Source organism: Watersipora subatra, chromosome 11, assembly GCF_963576615.1.
Source record: "Watersipora subatra chromosome 11, tzWatSuba1.1, whole genome shotgun sequence".
Classification (NCBI taxonomy): domain Eukaryota; kingdom Metazoa; phylum Bryozoa; class Gymnolaemata; order Cheilostomatida; family Watersiporidae; genus Watersipora; species Watersipora subatra.
In genome coordinates, this window is record NC_088718.1 from 38024083 (window position 1) to 38047587 (window position 23505).

Consider the following 23505-nt stretch of genomic DNA (forward strand, 5'->3'; position numbering starts at 1 on the left):
TCACAATATGTGCAATTTCTTGAGGCGAACTGTAATCTCATCATGCAAATTATCAGCAACTGGTATACTTCAAATCATATGACAATCAATTTACAAAGATCACATTTTTTTCTTTAGAATACTAATGAAAATCTTCGAAACAGCTTTACTCTTAAGTTTAACAGTCCATCTATTACTTGTAGCCGGGAGACAAAATTGTTAGGATTTGTTTTGAAAGAGCAAATCTCTTGGAGTAATCATGTGGACACTATTTGTAATAAGGTCACAAAGTCATTGACTCTGCTCCAGTTTTGCAGGCCATACATAAATTTAAAATCTGCCATCGCATTTTGCTATCAGTTTATATTTTGCCATATTATTTATGGTATCCACATTTATTATAATCCAGCTCCAAGCTGTCACAAAGGATTTATTTTTGTTGTGAAAAAGAGCATTTCGACTAATTGCAAATCTACATCATATTCCAGCATATATTATTCCAATGAATGATCTTTCCAAATCTTTCCATCTTCTTACTCTGCTTATGCTAAATGTTTATTTGACTTCAATTAAAGGTTTCAAGGTCTTTCATGGTTTGTATTCTCGTTTTTTACATGACAATTACAGGTTCGATTTTAATGACTAACTGTTGCCCTTTTTCTTTTTTTCACTATTTTTGCATGGCCTAGTTTGAGAAAAACATTTCTATTTAAAATGCAAATATTGCCTATAAAGTAATATGATAATATAATACAATTTGTTGCATCCTTTTAGCTTATGGTATCAAAAGCGAAAACATTTTTATATTTTTAACATAATGCCTAACTAATTTGCGCTTGACAATTTTTTTAAATCAAAAAATCATACTAGCCTAAATAAGAAGGCTGAATTAGGCCTTTGCTCATTTGCAAAAGATTAAAAAAATTACTTCACTTGACAAAAGCTGAATTGTTAGAGGACGAAGTTCATGGAACATTACTTTGCTATTTCTTTGAGAGCCAGATTACCAAAGACCAAATGTTTTATGATATAAGGGATCTGCGCTGTTACTTATGTTATATAGTAGTATCCTGGAAGTCTAGTGTGCGCGAGAAATTGTAGGTGAGCTTAATATGTACAGAACTGGCACAGCTGTTAGTGCTGGTTTATCGTGCTGAAAGTCACGAGTTCAAATCTCGTAAGATACAATATTTTTTCTCAATCTTCGACGGCTTTGCACGAGTGGACACGGCTCTTACTATAGTAAAGATTATCATTTTGATTCAAGTTTTTTCACATTTAATCGTCATTTAATCTGATTCAGCGTTTTTCCACATTTAATCGTCTTATTCTGAGTAAACAAAATAACATCAAATAAGGCTATAAAGTACTCATGTTTTACCTTCATGATCGAACGGCGTGAATCTATGTTATTTTGGATATAGCTTACCGAGAGGCTAGTTGTAGGGCAACAACGTGCTAGACTCACTTTATTGCTAGCCAGGCATCATCAAAAAGAGACGGACAACTTTGAAAATCAGCTTTACAAAATGAAATGACACAAATTTCAGTTACTACATGGATGAAGAATGTGGAAAATATTCAAACGATTTTCAAGTACATGTACTACTTAATTTTTATACAGGTAAAAGGATAATTTCTTCCATAAAAGGGTGATTTGTGATTTATTTTCTTCAACAAAATTAGTTGAGCAAAAGAAAAAAGCTGGAGGAATCATGAAGCCATAATACGCATTAGCATAGCTAATCGACAAAACTAGGGCGGATAAAACCTTTTTTTACATTGTCTTCGACTTCCATAGACACATAAGAAATCGTTAGACATTCCCTTTTGCAGCATCGCTTTAGCGCAATGAGGCCTGATATAAGACTAAGACATTTACAGTGTATGTGCATATACGACACAAATGTATTATCAAAGAGCACCCAATGCTTTAAACATTAATAAGCAAGCAGTGTGCAAAAGAGCACAGTCATTACATACCAAAAAACAAGAACACGGGTTTGTTGTGGAGATTATTAAGAAGAGTAAAACAAAGCTGAGAAAACCCGAAGTACATATGGGCCTGGGCAACAACGCCAAATTATGACTGCATTCTCGCTGCATCCAGCCTCTCATTAACATTATCCCAGTTTATGACATCCCAAATGGCCTTGACATAGTTAGCCCGAGCATTCTTATATTGAAGATAATACGCATGTTCCCACACATCAATACCGAGAAGAGGGATCACATCTACAAGATATTATAAACATGGATGAAGTAGCATAACGCATGATAATGATATTGCTAGTGCAGTCTTTTGTAAATCGTAGCACCTTTCGGAATCAATTCAAATCATGACGTACAACCAATCTAATCAACTATTACTGTATTGCAAGACATCTAATTTATGACTGGCTATCAAATTGACTTGAAATCAAGTTATGCATCATATCTGCAGGAATAATCTATTACCAAACACTGGGAAAATAACTTATAATAAACCAATAACCGAGATAATCGACATTACTACCGAAGCAAGCAATTATTTGCTCCCTTTGAAAATACTGATCTTTATGCTGTTACTATTCTATTCTTATAAACAACTATGATATCTATATAGTGCTACATTATAGCTACTATTACACCGGCAGTATAGTGCACCGTGAGAGATCATCAGGTGTGATAACTATGTAAAATTATTCCAAAAATTAGGAAGGTGGCTGATTGACGCAGATGTTAAAATATCAGTGTTTCTTGCTGCATGTGCGGAGTTTGAATCCCAAATGAAGCTATCCTTTTTTCTAACCTGACCGTGGCTTTGGACAAACAGACACGTTTTTTATTATAGTAAAGATTGCTTTCTTAATGCATTGTGAACTTTGAACTATTGTATGATGTTAGTAAGAGTATCTAGTAGCGAACCTACGCCACGGTAGTGACAATTTGGTGAATTTTATTTAGAACACTTAGTAGCATCAATTATTAAGTAATAATACATATATAATGTTATAAATCTTTTTGAATTTAAATTTAATATTAACAAAAGCAACCTTGGCCTGATAAATATTACTTTATTTGCATCCATTTTAACGTTGCACTGAGCTTTGCAGCTGTTTATTTCATCAAGTAGTTCCACGACTTTTTTATACAGTTTTATCGCTTGTTTTTGCTACCACAGGCCTATTTGTCTGACCAATAGCAGTCCTTAAGGGCCTACTAAGTAAGACCGTAATGACATAACGCTAACCCCTTAATATTAACTTTTATGACTCAACGTAAGTTTGATATGATTCTACCTTAATATACAGTACTGCTATCATGGAACATTGATTGATATGATTCTACCTTAATATACAGTACTGCTATCATGGAACATTGATTGATATGATTCTACCTTAATATACAGTACTGCTATCATGGAACATTGATTGATATGATTCTACCTTAATATACAGTACTGCTATCATGGAACATTGATTGATATGATTCTACCTTAATATACAATACTGCTATCATGGAACATTGATTGATATGATTCTACCTTAATATACAGTACTGCTATCATGGAACATTGTTTGATATGATTCTACCTTAATATACAGTACTGCTATCATGGAACATTGATTGGTATGATTCTACCTTAATATACAGTACTGCTATCATGGAACATTGATTGATATGATTCTACCTTGATATACAGTACTGCTACCATGGAACATTGATTGATATGATTCTACCTTGATATACAGTACTGCTATCATGGAACATTGTTTGATATGATTCTACCTTAATATACAGTACTGCTATCATGGAACATTGATTGATATGATTCTACCTTAATATACAGTACTGCTATCATGGAACATTGATTGATATGATTCTACCTTAATATACAGTACTGCTATCATGGAACATTGATTGATATGATTCTACCTTAATATACAGTACTGCTATCATGGAACATTGATTGATATGATTCTACCTTAATATACAGTACTGCTATCATGGAACATTGATTGATATGATTCTACCTTGATATACAGTACTGCTATCATGGAACATTGTTTGATATGATTCTACCTTAATATACAGTACTGCTATCATGGAACATTGATTGATATGATTCTACCTTAATATACAGTACTGCTATCATGGAACATTGATTGATATGATTCTACCTTAATATACAGTACTGCTATCATGGAACATTGATTGATATGATTCTACCTTAATATACAGTACTGCTATCATGGAACATTGTTTGATATGATTCTACCTTAATATACAGTACTGCTATCATGGAACATTGATTGATATGATTCTACCTTGATATACAGTACTGCTATCATGGAACATTGTTTGATATGATTCTACCTTAATATACAGCACTGCTATCATGGAACATTGTTTGATATGATTCTACCTTAATATACAGTACTGCTATCATGGAACATTGTTTGATATGATTCTACCTTAATATACAGTACTGCTATCATGGAACATTGTTTGATATGATTCTACCTTAATATACAGTACTGCTATCATGGAACATTGATTGATATGATTCTACCTTAATATACAGTACTGCTATCATGGAACATTGATTGATATGATTCTACCTTAATATACAGTACTGCTATCATGGAACATTGATTGATATGATTCTACCTTAATATACAGTACTGCTATCATGGAACATTGATTGATATGACTCTACCTTAATATACAGTACTGCTATCATGGAACATTGATTGATATGATTCTACCTTAATATACAGTACTGCTATCATGGAACATTGATTGATATGATTCTACCTTAATATACAGTACTGCTATCATGGAACATTGATTGGGTTAAGTAGAGGCACAGGTTTGTACTTAAGTTTGTTTTTATTAACACCTCATCCCTTTTGGAATTATGCTATTACAAAAATTGTTGATTTATTTATGGGTTATTTTGTGATTTAGTGAATTGATTGTCAATTGGTTACCAATTTCATTGTCACAGGTTTTATGGAGTGTTATTATCAATAAAGAATAAATACGAATTTCCAACTTCACCTGTTTGTAACCATCCTTGCTTTAATCCTTAAGAGTTTTGCAGTTTGTTTAAACTGAACATATATAGCAGTGATCTCTCATTTTACGTGGTTAATTGTGACCGACGGACCTGCATAAAGGTGAAATCCGCGAAAAAAAACTAATGAATTCCTATTCAATAAAGTCACTTTTTTATAAAATGTAAGATTTTCCTCTTTTGCCCAGACTTATTAAACAATTCTGACGGTTGAGGGCATTTAAAATGCATGATAAAGAGCGTCACAGGCACTTTGAACATTTACACCTAGCGAAGCAGGGAGCCGGCAAACCCTGATGATCTTGTAAGGTAACAATATGAGAAAAATTTATGTATTTTAGTCGTTGATTTTTAATGAATATTTTTACCACGAAAAGTACTGTCGTCGCAAAACCTGAACTGCGAAATAGCTAGATATTTCTATATATGATATTATACAAAATGTAAAATGTAACGAAATTATAAAATATAGATTACAGAAATACAATCATATAGGTATAACATGAATAGTACTTTTAAGAAACCTCATTGGGAAGTCCTTTCCACATCTTGATTCAATGCAGTATACCTACTAAAACTAAATGTTTGTTTTCCAAGAACTTAAGTTGAACTAAAGATGCATTTCAACCAAGTTAGACAGATTTTGTTTACAAAGTTTGAATAATCGAACGATATTTCTACATTTTGTCAAACAGACACACGGTGTTACAAAATTTACCTACAAGTAAATGAGACAGCAAACTGGCTAAAATGATTGTTCAAGAAACTATTATTTTAACGGTCAAAGACAATGCTAAAATACTAAAAAAGTCTCAAGTTAACTCAAATGAATATTAAGCCGTAGATAAAACAATCAAGCGTTAACCCCAGTGATCCTCCCAACATTTGATGATCGAATGCAGCAAAATCAAAGTTAACTAAACGAAATAAAACCTTTGTAAAGACACGGTGATATTAATGCAGATATTTCGATCTTTCAGCAACCGATCAGTAGGATTACGAATCATGAATAGTTCAGTCGAGGATTGTTATTTTTTCACCTCAAAGCAACCCTCTGGAACTATTGTAGTGTTTTAGTTATGTGATATTTATAGAAAAGAATGAGTTGAAAAGAATGAGAGTCGTTACTTTGCAATTTATTCCCTGTACAGCCATGTTAATCTTGGTCATGCATCAGAATTGATACTAACATCATATAAAGGATTGACAACTCCAGATTATCCGACAGAATATAATGTTATTATGATGACACTACAATTATCGTTCAATAATGTTTAACATCGAATAGCTGGCACAATCTGGTATTATTGACAATCGCAACTAAACTATGACGGGACCACGTCGACAATGAGAGAAATCTGGTATAATATATAATATACTGTATATGTATACTTATGTATATATAATATAGTATATATATTATATATATATATGTATACTTATATATATAATATAGTATATATATTATATATATGTATACTTATATATTTATATATATAAGTATACATTACACTAATATTATGCAAACTTGTACACCTACTAACGATTAAAAACAGACCTTTGGTGGTGAGAGGGTCCTGGTTAGGGCACTTGGTCATCCTGAGGCGACCGTGTCTCGGATTCCACCCGAGCCATCCCCAGCCTGAACCCTGAATTCCAACGGTCTTGGCTGTCATCAGCTCCTTGAACTTGTCAAAACTACTGAAATCTCTCTCAATCAGTTCTTTGATATCACCTGCATATGGAATCATATGTGTATAAACAAGGAAATAGAGGACTAAACTATGCATACACACTTTTAGTGTTTGTAACCACCTCAAAAATGAACTGAACTCTCCTAAACTACATTAATATTTTGAGCCAAATGTTCGGTCGACGCATTGGAAATTTCCATTAATCTTTTGCATGAATCTTCAAGAAAGCTGAACTGAAAGAATGAGCCTACAACCACTGAACAGCCCTTTAAACCTCATCAGGTTGAAGATATTTGACAAGCCTGTGTTACTTGCATGACCTCACAGAATATCAACAAATTTAATAAACAAACTGCTCATCCACGGTGTACCTCCTAGGTTCTCAATACTAATACAGGCAAACCTCTGATCTGCTGAAAATGTTGAAGCTGTTCATATGTTGAAATGAATATTTCCAATGTTGAGAAACTGTATGCTGAAACATTTTACGTTGAAACATTGTACGTTGAAACATTGTATGTTGAGACATTGTATGTTGAGACATTGTACGTTGAGATATTGTACGTTGAGATATTGTACGTTGAGACATTGTATGTTGAAACATTGTATGTGAAGGTGATAAAAAGTTGAGGCCTGACTGCAAGTTGAAATATTCCTATGTTGATGTCCGAATTCATAAAAAAGTCCATCCTTTCATGATCCCGCATATCTAACACTCTAAAAACTACATCTAATACCAGATAGTCCATCAGATATCGCAAACCTTGATTGAAGCTATTCAGGTCTATTTAGGGGAAATGCATTTGAAGATAACCACACAGACAGGTGAGTAAAATAAAGATTCTGCAATCAAAACTATTTGAATCAATTTAAATGCAGTTTAATTACAAACAAACAGACATAATTGTGTGAGAAATCCCTCAAAGGTTGAATATAATGTCTGCTAAGCTAATTGAAAGCAGAAGCTGTGTGTTTAAGAACAATGTCGCTGAAACGATGACTCTCTGGCCTTGGCTGGAAATATCTGAGTCCTGTAGCAAGAAAACCTTGACAACTAGAGACATGTCCAGCTGCAAAGTAAACTGCATCTAAACTAAAGTCCGAGATAATCAACAGATTAAATAAAATCAAGTTATCTTAACCAAAGAATATTCAGTGAAAACTCAAGGATGAACTTTATGGTCTGTAATGTAAATGTTACAGTCCTTACCATGAGACATGTAAAATCTTGCAAGGTTTTTCACTTGACGCCCATATGAGCATCGAGAGAGTTGCCTAAATTATCCACGGTAAGTGAACACTAAGATGGAAACTATGACTCTCTTTACAAACTATTCCTTTTCAAAGTAAACAAAGCTTTGGGCCAAATTAATCTATCACTTAACATTTGTACCTACATTTACTTTGTCTTGGTAACTAAGCATAACACAATAGCTGAAATGAATGACTAGGGTTTAGCATAGCAAATCTTAAGCTTAGTACTAGACTACAGATGATCATTGTTAACGATACTAACTCGTGGAGTCATTTCGCCAACTAAATGAACAATATAATATTATTATTATCACCATCATAAACTAGATGAACAATATTATTATTATTATCACCATCATAAACTAGATGAACAATATTATTATTATTATCACCATCATAAACTAGATGAACAATATAGCAACAAGTAGCATCATGCAGCGCATGTATATTTTTCTTCTGAGCATTTTAATCGCGCTCAGGTTTTGTCGATTTTAACCTTAATCTTTAATTTAAAACAATCATAAATGAAGCATACAGATACTTTCTGATAAAATTTACTAAAACTTGGTGCAAGTTCATCTTTAGAGTAAGTTCACACTTACCAACTTCTAGCGAGCATCTATGACTAAAGTAAGTCTACACTTACCAACTTCTAGCGAGCATCTATGACTAAAGTAAGTTTACACTTACTAACTTCTAACGAGCATCTACGACTAAAGTAAGTTTACACTTACTAACTTCTAGCGAGCATCTATGACTAAAGTAAGTTTACACTTACTAACTTCTAGCGAGCATCTACGACTAATGTAAGTTTACACTTACCATTTTCTAGCGAGCATCTACGACTAAAGTAAGTTTACACTTACCAACTTCTAGCAAGCATCTATGACTAAAGTAAGTGTACACTTACCAACTTCTAGCGAGTATCTATGACTAAAGTAAGTTTACACTTACCAACTTCTAGCGAGCATCTACGACTAAAGTAAGTTTACACTTACCAACTTCTAGCGAGCATATATGACTAAAGTAAGTTTACACTTACCAACTTCTAGTGAGCATCTACGACTAAAGTAAGTTTACACTTACTAACTTCTAGCGAGCATCTACGACTAAAGTAAGTTTACACTTACTAACTTCTAGCGAGCATCTACGACTAAAGCCCAACTCTATGTTAAACGCAAGTAGCATCTACTGTTTAACCAAGTGAACTACCTTTGGGAACTCCGCCGCCATGAGGAGAGAGATTTGTCCAGAAAATGCTGTGGTTTATATGCCCGCCTCCATTGAACTTCATTGCTGGCTCAAGTGCGATGGCAGCTGATATGTCTCCTGTAAAATACTCAAAGGTAGAACGATTCTTTCCAAAAAGTACGACGTAGACATTTCAAGGCAAATGTAGAATTAAACGTTGAGTATATTAATTTGTTGATTGAGGAAATTTAAGCAAGTTCTTCATTAATAATGTTCTTAGTCATTACAGTGAACTTTAAAAGCTCCTAAAGAGTAACACTTAATTACACTAGAAAACAACTTTGGGAATGCGAAAGGAAAATCACCATGTCTAAAACTACCACTAGTCTTCAAAATCGCCTATAGCTTTATTTGTCATGACATCCTGCTTGTGGGAAAAACCGCAAGTACTGTCACACACAAACAATTAATGGGTAAACACGAAAACTGCAAAGGATTTCAGAAATTTTGAGAAAAAAGAACAATAATTTTTTTCATAAATAAGTTTTGGGCATTGTTTTTATTAAACGAAATCACAACACGAAAAATCCGGATTAAGTTAAAACATAATACAATAATAAAATGCAAACAACCACAGCAAAGTAAGAATTTCAATTAAAGTTTCGATTGATATTCCGTTACTATAAACACTTTGTTCTCACATTACTGAAAAACTAAACTTTGTTTTCATTCTCAAAGAGAAACCAATGAGACCATGTATAAAATTAACAATCATACTACCGAGAAGCATAAAAAATTTCTTCATTAAAAATACTGAAATCAATATTATTTTATTTATCAATTCTTTCAACAGCCTGATGTGCTTCTGTCAGCATCAACCAGTGAAACAGAGTTAAGAGCAGCCCATAGTCATGTGACCGTCATGTTGGGAAAAGGATAAGATAACCAAAATATTTAGACAGAGACCTTTACTAAAAGGGCTAATATTATTTGTGGATGCGATGCTTTAAAATACCTTTTTGTTTGTATGAACACAATACAATAAGAACTCATTTATGGTAAATACCAGATGCCAGTGCCTCATTGAGCTTCGACTCTGTGGCGTTCAGGTTGTCCACGTAAGTTTGATGATGTTTGGAGTGATGAAGGGTCATGATTTCCTCAGAGATGACAGGAGATAGAGCCCCATAACTATATGGAAGCTCGGGCAGTGTGTGAAGCCCTCTCACTAAGGAGCTGTGGAGGCAAAGAAAAAATACTTTTCAACATTATCCAGAAAAAAACAAAGACAAGGACAAAAATAGAAAACTTTGGATGAAGGAAAACTATCTGGCATGTTACCAATAAAACATAAATTGTATAATATACAATAAATAAAATATAATATACAATGCATGCTTTTACTATAAATACATTAATCATCCAACAAAATATATTATATAACAAAAACACTAAAAGTATAAAAAGTTATCATGAAAAACAATGTAGTAGAAAATTGAAATAAAAGGTCATACAAAAGTGATACAGCTTTCCTAGGATCGATGACAAGATAGTTTTTGTTATGGATAGGTGAGGACCTGTTATACATGAATGCGTGTCACTACTAGCCCCAGTTTCAAATAAAATGACTTAACTTGTGTGGCAATCAACAGACCCCAAATCATTATTAATTGGTTAGCAAACATGGGAATCCCTTCATAACATGAGCTTATATATCTCACCATATCCAAAACACAATGAAACTAACTTTCAGAGCAATACACTAAAGAAAAGTGGAAATCAGCAAAACAAATAAAAATATTTCTAAACTTGTGGAGTAATGAGATATATAAATAGCGTAGAGCTGGGATCAAGACAGGCTCAGGACAACATTGACTTCTCAACATGCCTGAGAAACAAACTATAGTATCCTCATAATAAAGTTGAAGCTGCTAAAACGTCGTGAAAACGTTATACAGCTTTCCTCGGATCGATGACAAGAGTTTTTGTTATGGATAGGTGAAAACTTTTTATACATGAATGCGTTTCACTACTAGCCCCAGGTTCAAATGAAATGGTTTAATTTGGGTGTGGCAATCTAAAGTCAATCTCCTTACTATACTGACTGAGGGCCTTCAAATGGGGTTTTGTAAAGAAGTGTTTTACTCCTTTTTCATACGAATAGGAATTAGAACCACACTTTAAACACCAAACTTTCCATGATATATCAGACTAAACTTATCAAATAATGATTAGAAATATAATGTAACTCTACTAGGAATAAAAATACTGGACAGTGAATAGCAAACACCTTAGGGAATCAATGTACTATAAAAACTTTTCATTTAGTACTAAATGCCGCTTAAATGACGACAAATCTACCATATAATATGTTCATAAATGACTTGAAAAGAATACAAGACAAAACATGACGTACTAGATGGGTACATTTAACTCTTTACTGAACAATACAAAAAAGGCTAAACAGCTTTCAGTAAATCTGTAATTTACAATTCAACTTGGAAAACATGTTAGCTTGGAAAAAGCATGAAAGGCATAAAAACATATCTTGGGCAAAAAAACATCAACTGACTTGACAGTCAATGCGACCTCCATGCACTTTGTTTATAAAAAATGATAGTGTTTGAATTTTAGAAGAAACAAGATATTTAGCTTCCTTGATATAATTAGAATATAAGATACCGTAAAACCTTTGTTTGAGCAACATTGCGGTGCATTTTTCAACCCCTCCTCTATAGTGGCGTTTTGTTAGGTGACGTTCAAAAAGAGGGTGGCAGTTTATTTTTCGACTAGCTGGTAAAAATCTTTGCCAGATATATGTAACTCTGTTACAGATGGAGGGATGTGAATGTCGCCTATATTTTGCACTCCCCTTCAGACAGCAATATTAATGCCGTTGGCATTAACTTTTTTGCAAAAAGGTTTTTGTTATATGTCAATGCATCAGACCGAATCAAACAAGGAACTACTTTGAGTAAAACATATAAGACTGATACAACTATTACTTATTTCGATGGTGTTGCGCTCAAAGTTTTGGGGAAAAACGTAAAAAAACTTGAGTAAAAACGGAGCTAAAAACGGACTTCAATATGCCAAAACAATGGCTGCTATTATGTCATACGCTGTTACTGAAAAGTATTCTCACCGTTTATCTAACATTTTAAAGCTTTCAGGTCAGGGTTTAGACCTTAGTGACTGCGAATCAGAGTATACTTATGATTATTCTGACGATTGATCTTCTTAGGCACATCGCCTGTAAATTTAGGGCAACCGTGACAACAACAATAAAATAATTCATTGTTATTGATGTAATTTAGTCATTATTAGTACCATTTTGTAGAAAATTTTTTATTGATTACTTCTTATTATTGGTTCGCGAAGATCAAAGAATGTTAAAGTGACGGTATATTAGAGGTGGTGTTCAATTATATACAGGGTGGCACTGTATTTTTCAACCCTTCTTCTATAATGGCGTTCTATTAGAGGTGAAATCCTAATAGTTGTAGGATTCAAATAGAGGCTTTGCGGTATATGTAATATAGATAAGAACATAACTGTCTTTCTATTTGTGTTGTACACTCATGAAATAGCATTAAACAGCTTAATCTAAACATACATTAGAAAAATCTGGTGATGCAATGCAGAGACTGCAGCCAACTGTAGCGAGATCATAAAAAAACCTAATTGTACCGTGAGGAGAGACATGACCAAAAGTCTACCTGTCTTTTGGCGAAGCAAAAAGGTAGATGTCAGGTAGACGTCCTATATGTCAGTCTTTTTGCAAAGCAAAAATAGCAGTGCATCAAAATTTATAACTACGAGTAGGAAACCACTGTAGATAGTACAGTGACTAAAACTGACATTAGGAAGGGAATATGAAACCAATATTCCCTATTCAAACCTATTCTTGTAAAATTTGTCGGTCTACGAAAAACTAGAGCTCAGCTTTTTTAGCTTTCTCCAAAGATATGACACAGCTGAACATATGGTGTAGGATCTCATGAAAAATGAGTTATAGAGGGAATGGTAAATCTCAAAGCAAAATCCTTTTTGTTTCAATTTTAATAAAAAATTGGTGATCCTTCAAAAGATGAGTTGAAGCTAGGCAGGATGAGACTAAAACTGTACCGATTTAGTACAATCATAGCTGCCAAATGGCCCGTGACTTGTCGGTAGAACTAAAATAGTTAAAAATGATGTGCTAGGGGAATTGACTATAAAAGTCAGTGAGTGATTAAGGTGTAGCACAGAAACTACCAGAAGGTGGTAGTAGATGCAAAAAAACAGTGACAGGTAACCCGAGAATATCTATGAGAGATCATGAAAAAATACTTTAGAGCAGGGGTGGGGAACCTACGGCCAAATCAAGCCAGTCAGTCTTATTTATAAAGCCCTTCAGATAATTGGAAAGTTAATAATAATAAAAGTGAATAATCATTCAAACATACATGATACAGTCTAGCACAGTTTTCCCTCGAGTACGATGACCCGGTTATATAGTTTTTTCGCCTTACGATGTGAAACATGACGCTTCTTTGCCCTCGCCGTATATTTTTTTGCCAAATGATATCAACAAAATATTTTCTTAAAATTCAAATTTGGCAGTCGGTCAGTGTGCTGAATATGTCGGAATAACAAAGATGATGATATGCTAATTGCCGAATTACCTCCCACAACGCATGAAAGAGATATGATGCACGCTCTCTCTCAGTTCAACGTTATTCGTTATGGTGAAAACAAAATCAGAAACAGATGAGTGATAAAATTTTGCCGATGACCAAGTTGAAGCTAGTAAAATACATACTAAAACTTCTTTCAAGTATGTGTTTAGTAAGCTAAATTCTTTTAAGTTCAATTTAAAATTTATGTTATACGTCTGCCTAGAAGGTAAGAACTCCCTATGGTATGTACAGCACATAGTAGGCGCTCCTACCACATAAGTGATCCATTCCAGGACCGTTTACGTTATAGGGATTTCACGCTATAAGAACAGTAAAATACATGTAAATTGCTGTTTTAAGATCTTTACAAACTCACCCTTTGGCTATACAAAAACGAAACACTTGACTTAACTTTTTTAATTTGTGGGCTGTACCATAACTGCAGTATATTGACCTCATTGACAACCTTTCTCCTTTTTGTGATCAATCTCACTGGTTTTATAGATCATGATTGTGGCAATTTGACAACAGTTTGATGGGGATGCACATTTTTGATGTTTATTTAGAAATATTTGCTTAATTTCTTTTTAAACAGCAAGATCTATTCTGTAAAGCTACTAGCAAATATTTCATTCATTTACATCAAAGCAAAATAACAAAATAATTTTACTATACAAAGTGGTACTACCCGTTCTTTATCTATCTGTATCTAGGGGGTTCAAGGTTAGGATAAAAGATAACTTTCGATGTTACTCCAACCCTAACATTCAGATTGGTAGGCCAGCGTTGTAACACCTGCACCAATCAATCGCCTTTATGTATGAACAATTGCGGAGCTACCCATTTTCTGTTTTGTCGACTCATCTGACTATCTATCACCACGAACTAAATCGCCATGGAAGTTGTATATATAACATATAATGCAGCACGAAAGTTGTTTTTCACTAGCAAGTGCGGCAAAGCAGAGTAACATTCAACTCGAATTTGAGAACTCACTCTACTGGACACTTTATGTTATATGGAGTTTTTTATGTAATAGGAAGCAAAAACTTCACAGGAACTCTTTACATTATCTGGAATTTTCGTTATAGAAGGTATACGTCATAGGAGCGTCTACTGTAAATTAGACTGAAATTTTATTGCAGATCATAACCACGAAAAGCACTAAATAGACTAAAATTACTGTCAGTAACTATAGTTACTAAGGTTAACATATTAATTTGCTAATAATTTTTAATATGTACAGTGGGTATATAAAATTTTGATGATATTTACAAGGAGTGTTTGCATTAGATAATTACTATGGGTTTTTATACTGCTCTATACAACATTTTCACCTTACCATGCCAACACTGGAATGAATTAAAACAGTATGGCGAAAGTCCATTGTAATATAATATTTACCTACTACTATGATCTTACTGACTCACACTGCCGGCTAATAAAAATGAGATGCAATAATATGATGAATTAGAAAAAAGTGATTACTCTACTGTTATTGAAGACTGAACATGGAAGCGGCTTTTTTGGTTGGATATCGCGGTTTTTTTGGAAATCATGTGACTGCACACAAAGAAATGGCTATCTCAGTAAAACGAAAAAGTAGATGCAAATCATCGAGTGTTTCAACAGCAATGAACTAATGACTTTTTTGTGGAAGATAAAAATAAACTTCTTTGCCTGGTATGTAGGGATATTATAACAGTGATGAAAAAAGCAACTGATACAATTATTACTTATTGCGATGGTGCTGCGATAAAAGTTAAAGAAAAAAACGAAGAAACTTATGAGCTAAAAAATGGACATCTGGAACGCCAAATATGTAACGGCCTTACCATACAAGGCATAGTAAACTCTCTGAACTGACTGGACAACAACGCGGGGACAAAATCAATGCTTTTCAACAGGGTTTGAAGTCGCAACAAGCTGCATTAACTAGAACTCTTGTTAACAATAAAAGTTGTCACCAAACTAGTTTTGCAATTAGTGAGTTAAATGCAAGGAAACTGAGACCTGACAGTGAAAGAGAATTTGTAAAGAAGTGAATCGTCACTGCTGGTGAATCGCTGACACCCGACAAAGTGAATTTATTCAATAATATCAGCCTATCCAGAAGAGCAATATCAGATTACTGATATAGCAAAAAACACTGAAAAGACATTAGACCAGTTGAAGGAATTCCAATTTTATTCTCTGGCTTTTGGTGAGACAGCAGACAACAAATACTGCTCAATTGGCTATATTTGTTCATATTATTACTGATGAGTGAAACAACTGAGTTGTTGTCATTGGAGGGCATACATGGCACTATGAAATGTCAGGACATTATTGAGAAACTTGTTGCTGCAATGAATAATATGAATAAATTGAGCTTAAATTTGAGAAACTATGTGGCCTTACCACGGGTGGCGCTCAAATAATGGTCGAAAAACAAAAATGATTAACTGCTTACGTAAAAAACAACTATCTCATCTCAATCTGAAACTAAGTGGTTTAGTATTGTACCACTGCATCATACATCAGGAGAATCTGTGTGCTCAGTCTTTAAGAAGTAGTATCTTGCGAAAATTTCATAAAAAGTAGAGGTCTCACTAATTGTCAGCAGTTTTTCAATAAGGTGTAGTAACAGTACAGTGATGCTATTTATTATTGTGAAGTAAAGTGGTTGAGTCATGAAAACATGCTGGAGAAAGAAAAGAACAAATGAAAAAAACAAAAGAATATTTGGATATGTAAGACAGGCCTGTTATGGAGCTGGGTGACAGTAAAATGTTGTGTGATCTTGACTTCATGGTTGACATTACAAACCACTTATCCGAGTTGAACCAGAAGCTACAAGGCTACAATTAACTTCTCAGTGACTTGCGATCAAATATAAAAAGTGCTTGAAACTAAACTGTTCAAAATGCAATTGGAATGAGATAACACCGCACATGTTTCGACTCTGCAGCATCAAACTCCAGAAAGTACACATAAATATGCTGATGAGCGTTCACTACTGCTAGATGAACTTGAACGAAGATTTCAAGATGTAAAAGCTCAGCAAGGAGAGTTGAATGTCTTTGCCATGCAATTCAGCGTGGAACCAGCTGATACTCCTAATGAGTTGCAACTTAAAATAATCCAGGTCCAAAGCAATGATGAATTGAGAGCAAGGTGCAGCAATCTCATATTACTCAATTTCTACAAAGACTGCGTTTCCTCCAAAGAATTTCCCTTTATAAGGAAACACATTAAAATATGCGCGTGTATTTGGAACCAAATAGAATTACGAGCAATTCTTTTTCAAATTGATATGAACCAATAGAAGACTGCGATCAAGGCTCACTGATAATGATGTAAAAAAACAGCTAATATTGTTATAGTTATAACAATATTAATATTATTATAGATATTAAACCAGATTATTAGTTAGCTAGCAGATTAAAACAAGCTAATCATTTTCAAATGAAGTGAGCTGAATATATATTTGCAATTACATTCATGTTCATTTTAAAGTTAAATAAATACATAATTAATTGCATACAATTGCTGTTATCGCAAATGGCTTTTTAGTAATATGGTAAAGATTATCGGGCAAACTATCAAACTTGAAAAAAGGGTTCCAACCCCAGCAGCTCTAGAGCCTGAATGTGACGAGCCTTGTTGGCCAAAGAATTTGACTTGCGATATCCAAGAGTAATGTTACATACTCCTTTGAATTCTTTGGCATAACCATGCGGTTGGTTTTAAGTTCAAACTAGGTTGGTTTGAACTTCAAACTTCTAGTTCAAACTTTGAACTAGAAACTCGGAGGCTGAAATTGAATTGTCTCAGAAGTGTTATATAATATGTTTATTTGTTTCAAGTATGAAACGGCGCTACTATATTTTTTCATGTATCAGTGGTTCCCGTCAAATAAAGTTGCATAGCGAGTCACATAGGCTTACCACTTTTTTGTTACCATTCGGGCGCTTCTACTTCAATAGAATACCTTTTGGCATAGCTAGTGCTCCAGAGGTGTTTCAGAAAGTTATGACTAGGCGCTTAGAGGTAGTACAGGGAGTAGTCTACCACATGGCCGATGCATTGATCCATGGCAAGAATTTACAAGCTTATGACAAAGCACTTCAAAAAGTATTGAAAATCTTACAGGACTCTGGACTGACACTAAATGGAAAAAAGTGTGAGTTAAGTAGGACTTCATAAACATTTCTCAGACATGTCATTGATAAGAGAGGTGTTAGCTTTGATAGTTCCATAAAAAAAGAAATCAGAGTGTCAAGCACCTTTCAACAAAACAAAAATGAAGATTAATGGCATGCTCAACCAGATGGTTGAGTTTATTATAAGCTCAGCTACCATCAATGCTTAAGAGTCTACTTCAAGAATCAAGTGAATGGCTGTGGGGTCCAGCACAGGAAAAAGCCTTCCGTCAGATTATGGAGATACTCACCTCATCGCAGACAATAGCCTACTATGACCTAAAGCTACCAACTATCATAAGCATAGATGCTTGCAACATTGGTCTTAGAGCTACTGTTCTAAATTTATGCAGATGACACCGGAAAACTATGCAAATGGCTCACTCACATATACTGAGACAAACTATGTCACCATTGAAGAGGAAGCTCTGAGCACAGTTTGGGCTTGTGAAATGTTCGACCAGTTCATTAAACCTATCAAGTTTACTCTGGAAACAGACACAAACTACTTGTCTGTTTGATGACAACCAAGGATCTGGATAGAGTGCCTACCAGGATTCTTAGAATGTGACTCAGGATGATGAAAGATGCACCAGTGTTTCAGTATGTGCAAGCAAAAGATCACTTCTTGATGTCGATGCATGATCTCGAGCACCAGTGGGAGCTTTTACTTCTTCAAACTATCACCTGATTGAAAAGGTTGCTGAATATGCTAACCAGGTTCAGCAAAAAATCAAAGCAATTGTTGATCTTAAAGAGGCTCAAACGCAAGATGAAATGTGAAGAGAAGTAGTAAGATGATGCGAACAGGACTAATCAGCATACAAGTCTGATGCTTACCTTGCTTTGCAGGCCTACTGGGATGTTCAGAGTCACCTCACAGTGGTTGATGGTTTGTTACTATGTGACAACTGCTTAATTCTTCCATTGAAGGAAAAATTTCAGGTGCTGGACAAGATCCACCGAGTTCACCAGAGCATTGTCAAGTGCCGATTGAGAGCCTGGAGGTTTAAATGATGGCCCAGGATGTTTACTCAAATTCAAAAGATGATCAGCAAAACTAGTTTGTCAAATCAGCTGAAACCAAACAGTTGAACCCCTCTATCCTTCAACCTTGCCAGAGAGAGAGATAGAGGGAGAGCTTGGGAAAGACTAGAAGCAAACTTGTTTGAGATGAATCCAAATCATTACCTTCCACTAGTTGACAACTACAGTCGCTGTGAAGAAACTATCTTTACTTACGTAGCTTGAGAGAAACCATTGAAGCTTGTAAGTTTTCTTCAACAGGTTTTTTGCTACACATGGTATATGTGACTCAGTGATCTCTGACAATGGACCGCAGTTTGCTTCAGAAGAATTGGCTCAGTTCACTACAGACTATATTTTACTCATGTAACCTGCAAACTCCGTTATCCAAGGTCTAATGGAGCAGTCTAGTAGGGTCAATCAAGAGAATGTGAAAAACATCTGACCCTTATTTTTAAGTCTTTTAGCCTGTGAAGCAACACCCTTATAAAATGACTACAGACCTTCAAAGCTGTTGATGTACAGGCAGATGAAAACCACTACACCTAGAGTATCTGTGGGAACTTTTTTGCAACCATTGTTGGCTAAACCTCAAATAGCTAGACAAGAGACTTCAAAAGATAACCATGATGAGCAGTTCAAGGCCAAAAGGTTGCCTGAACTAACCCTCAGTAACCAAGTGTTTGTTAGAGCAACAGAAAAAAGCTGTGGTTGTTCAAAAGGTAGCACAAAGACCCTACACAGGCCAGACTAATACTGGCATCATCAGACGTAACAGGATTTCACTAATCAACATGGAAGACGCTTGGAGCAGGGAACTTGGCTCAAAGGGCTCTTGTCATAGTTGGCGGACTCCAAAAGCCAGCCAAGATCCCTATACTCCTAACACTGCTTGAATGGCAGAGCATAATGCCACAGCTCACACGTCAGTCCACGTTGTTGTCAGGGTTTTGAATAAAGTGCTGCAGAGGGCAGGGCACCCAGTTACAGCACCCAAGCCAGATACTTTGATTTGAACCATGGGTATAGTAAGCCGCAGAGGCTGAAGAGATTACCTAAAAGTTTAGCGGACTATGATCTCATCAGAAAATGGATAAGGACTATTATGGAATACTGGTCCAGATAATCCCTCAATACTCATAGACACTAACTTTCTTGTTTAATTATCTCATTATTTATTTATCTGAGAGTGCTTTATTGTTTTATTCCATTTTAAAAGGGGATGTTATAGAATGTGTTTATGTATTTCAAGTTCGAAAAGGCGGTATTATATTTTTTCATGTATTCTTGATCATGTCTGTTGAACTTCTGAAGTACGCTATATTGCGAGGGTAAAATATTGTTGTATCTCTAACCAAATATTTCCAGTTGAGCATAAAAGAAAAAACAAAATAATACAAGTCTCATCACTATTGCAACGCTTGCTGCAGATTTAATAGAAAAACATTTCCACGCTTATAACATCTGCAGGCTCTGGATTTGGAATAAATCACCATTACAAGTTAACATCCAGACGTTAACCCACCCATTATATGATTACAACATTGAATACTGGGCATAAGAAGATGTTAGATAATCACTAAAAGCTTGCAAAGCCCAGATTAAAAGAAAGGATCAACTCCTAAAGAGTGCAATTTGAAATCCACGCTTAACCAAACCCTCCATCAGCAACAGTCCCGAAGCAATAACAACTTGCATAATACGGTCTAGCAAGATCTGCATCTGGTACTGCGCTACTCCAGAGAAGAATTTATAATTAAAGATTACATATGATAGGATCTCTACTGACAATAAACAACGGGAAGTAGCCAAGAACCTCCTAAATTTACAAGATTCACAATTAAAAACCTGAGGCTCATGGTGTCACTCCCGGACACAAAGGCTAACGCGTAGTCAATATAAAATAAGAAACATTCACTCCTATTCTTTACTCTCTCAGCACAGCTTCATCAAGATAGGCATATGTGTCAGCCAAACAAGCCGATGAGTCAATTCCTAAGAAAACAAGAGAGTGACTATACTTTAAAGTCTCAGACATTTTCTTTTCCATACTTATAATTTAGTCTGGAGTTACAACTATTATATATGTTTCTGGTTCTAAAAAAAACATAAGGTCTTGGAAAAACCCCTTGACATTCTTTACTTTAGGAATTTCCTTCGGAACTGTAGTTCTAAATTGGAGGGATGAACATCTGGAGCGGTCAACTGTAAGATCTTGGTTACATCAATCAACTAGGTAAATTGATTAAAACAGTCATTAATCAAGATCAAACCCTATTTAGGAGCTATTAGCAATAACTACTTAAAGCAGCTCATCTGTGTTCAATAATAAACTTGAGCAGTCCCCAATACACCGTAAAGTAATTGATAGGATAATTCAATTCTAATAATTATAAACATATTTCAACAGCTCTCAATAATATATAATTATCAATTTAAATCATCCATAACACAAGTAGACTATAAAACTGAGGTTTTCATGTTTTGTTCTAAGTCTGGAAAACAACGCACATGTTAAGTGTATACTGTTGTCTAGAAGTAATAGCGAAAGCAGATAGCATAATAGAGAAACACCTAAACCATCGGAAATATACACACTATTACAATGAACACGACACCTAATACATCAGAGAACCACCTGAAAAACAATCAGCATATACCTATCTACAAGCGGATTACAAACCTCCCATGGAAATAACCCATGAAGAAAAAGACCTCAATTGGTCTGCCAGAAAACCACTAACATAAATTAGACCTCTACCAGGCACGACCACAACGTTCCTACTTCTTTTTCTCTCAGCACATGTGAAACTTCTTGGAGTTAGTCATCATTTCCAATGATTACACTCTCATGATGTACTTAAGACAAGTCCACTCAATTGCTAACACTCTGCAACATAAAGAACAGAGCCTGAGTGACTAAACACCTTGTCAAAGGCTAACAAACACATCTATGAAAGGGAACAGCTCCGATGACTCAGCCCCTTTTTCAAGGGCCTGTGGAGGCTGCCTCTTTTCCATCGGCCTGGCGAGGCTCTCTTCTCCGCCAGTGGAGTTTCTCTTGCTCTCCTTTACCTGTAGAGCCTCTCTCTCCTCTGCTTGTAAAGCCTCTACCGTTCACCTGGAGCCTCTTTCTTCATCAGCAGCTGACCTTTGCTGCTACACTATCTCAATTGCTGAGGCTTCCTACCTATGAACTTTCATTTGACTGACAAGGCTTGCAGGCGTACAGGACCGAGCAAAGAAACATCGATGACCGTGCGAGTAAGGGTGTGACTTTTATTGGCTATTTTAACTTTTTGTTATTGATATTATTATTTAGAATATTGTCAGTTGTGTATTTTAGTTGTTTGACTTATAGAATAAAGAAAAGTAAATTTTACTACTAAATACCAGTATTGCTTACAATAGCTTAACATCTTCACAAGTACCTGAAGTAATAATCAAATTAGTTTACACAAGCTAAGCTTACATCTTACATCTTCTTCATAGATTGTACTAGAGCCGGTTGCGGCAAGCGGCACGCCTCATATGTTGAGCAGTTGTTAACACTAGATAATATTGTAATTTATTGCCATATTAGCAAATAATTGTTTATTGTTGATGTGATGTATAGTTTTTAAATTCACGAACAGTCTTTGGTAAAAAGCTGTTGTGATAAACAGACGTTCTTGCATATATAGTAGGAGGATCGCCTCTTCCGGCAGCTCGTGTGACAGTCGTACTAACTCGGTCCTGCATTAATTCATCTTAGGTGGTAATTAATGAGTTGTGATTCTGGTCAGAGGAGAGGAGTCGCATTAGCAGATTTTGTCTACTGACCTTCCGTCTTTCACATAGTGTTAGTGCATAAAGCTAAGTGCATAAACTGAACATAGTCAAAATACAACAAGATAACAAAGCAAACTCAACACCGATGTTGTGTGTGGATTCGGATTGCTATGCATAACATAACTGCTCCCAAACTGCTTATAACAATACATTGTAAATTGCAATGATTAGAAGTTTCAGATTTTTGAGTTCAGTGTTGCAAGACGTTAGCAATCGAATTGAAAGCAGCAATATTTCATCGATGGGCGATTTTGTGATCAAATTTACAATTTCAACACAATGTAATCCAGTCACAAACGTTTTACGTTATTACATCATACCTTGCAGTTGTTAGTGCTTTTCTCGTTATGGAAAACATACTACCATATATGTTGGTTCCTTGAAGATCAAGTGAACTAAACGACGATCAGGCGCTCGTAGTTTGATTTCCAATCTTTACAGGATCCTTACAGTTTTAATATGGTATGAAAACAATAAATCGCAATGCACAGGCTTCTATTGGATTCCCCGGCACTGCTAGCGCGTGAACCTATAGCCTTAAAATCTACAATAATTCACCATAGTATTTGTAGGGAAGTACTGCACCAGCGAGACTGCGTTCTAGCTGGTACAGCTAGAACGCA

General features: G+C 35.0%; 1 protein-coding gene across 1 annotated transcript; it reads right to left on the reverse strand.

The window, feature by feature from the left end:
* Positions 1–1865: 1865 nt before the first annotated feature.
* Positions 1866–23400, reverse strand: LOC137408810 (superoxide dismutase [Mn], mitochondrial-like). The gene is made up of 5 exons (XM_068095395.1): positions 23203–23400; positions 10247–10416; positions 9202–9318; positions 6600–6776; positions 1866–2214 (listed from the first exon to the last, which is right to left on the reverse strand). The coding sequence occupies exons 1-5, from the start codon at positions 23238–23240 to the stop codon at positions 2063–2065; spliced, it is 654 nt and encodes a 217-aa protein (XP_067951496.1). The 5' UTR covers positions 23241–23400; the 3' UTR covers positions 1866–2062.
* Between the last annotated feature and the right edge of the window lie 105 nt (positions 23401–23505).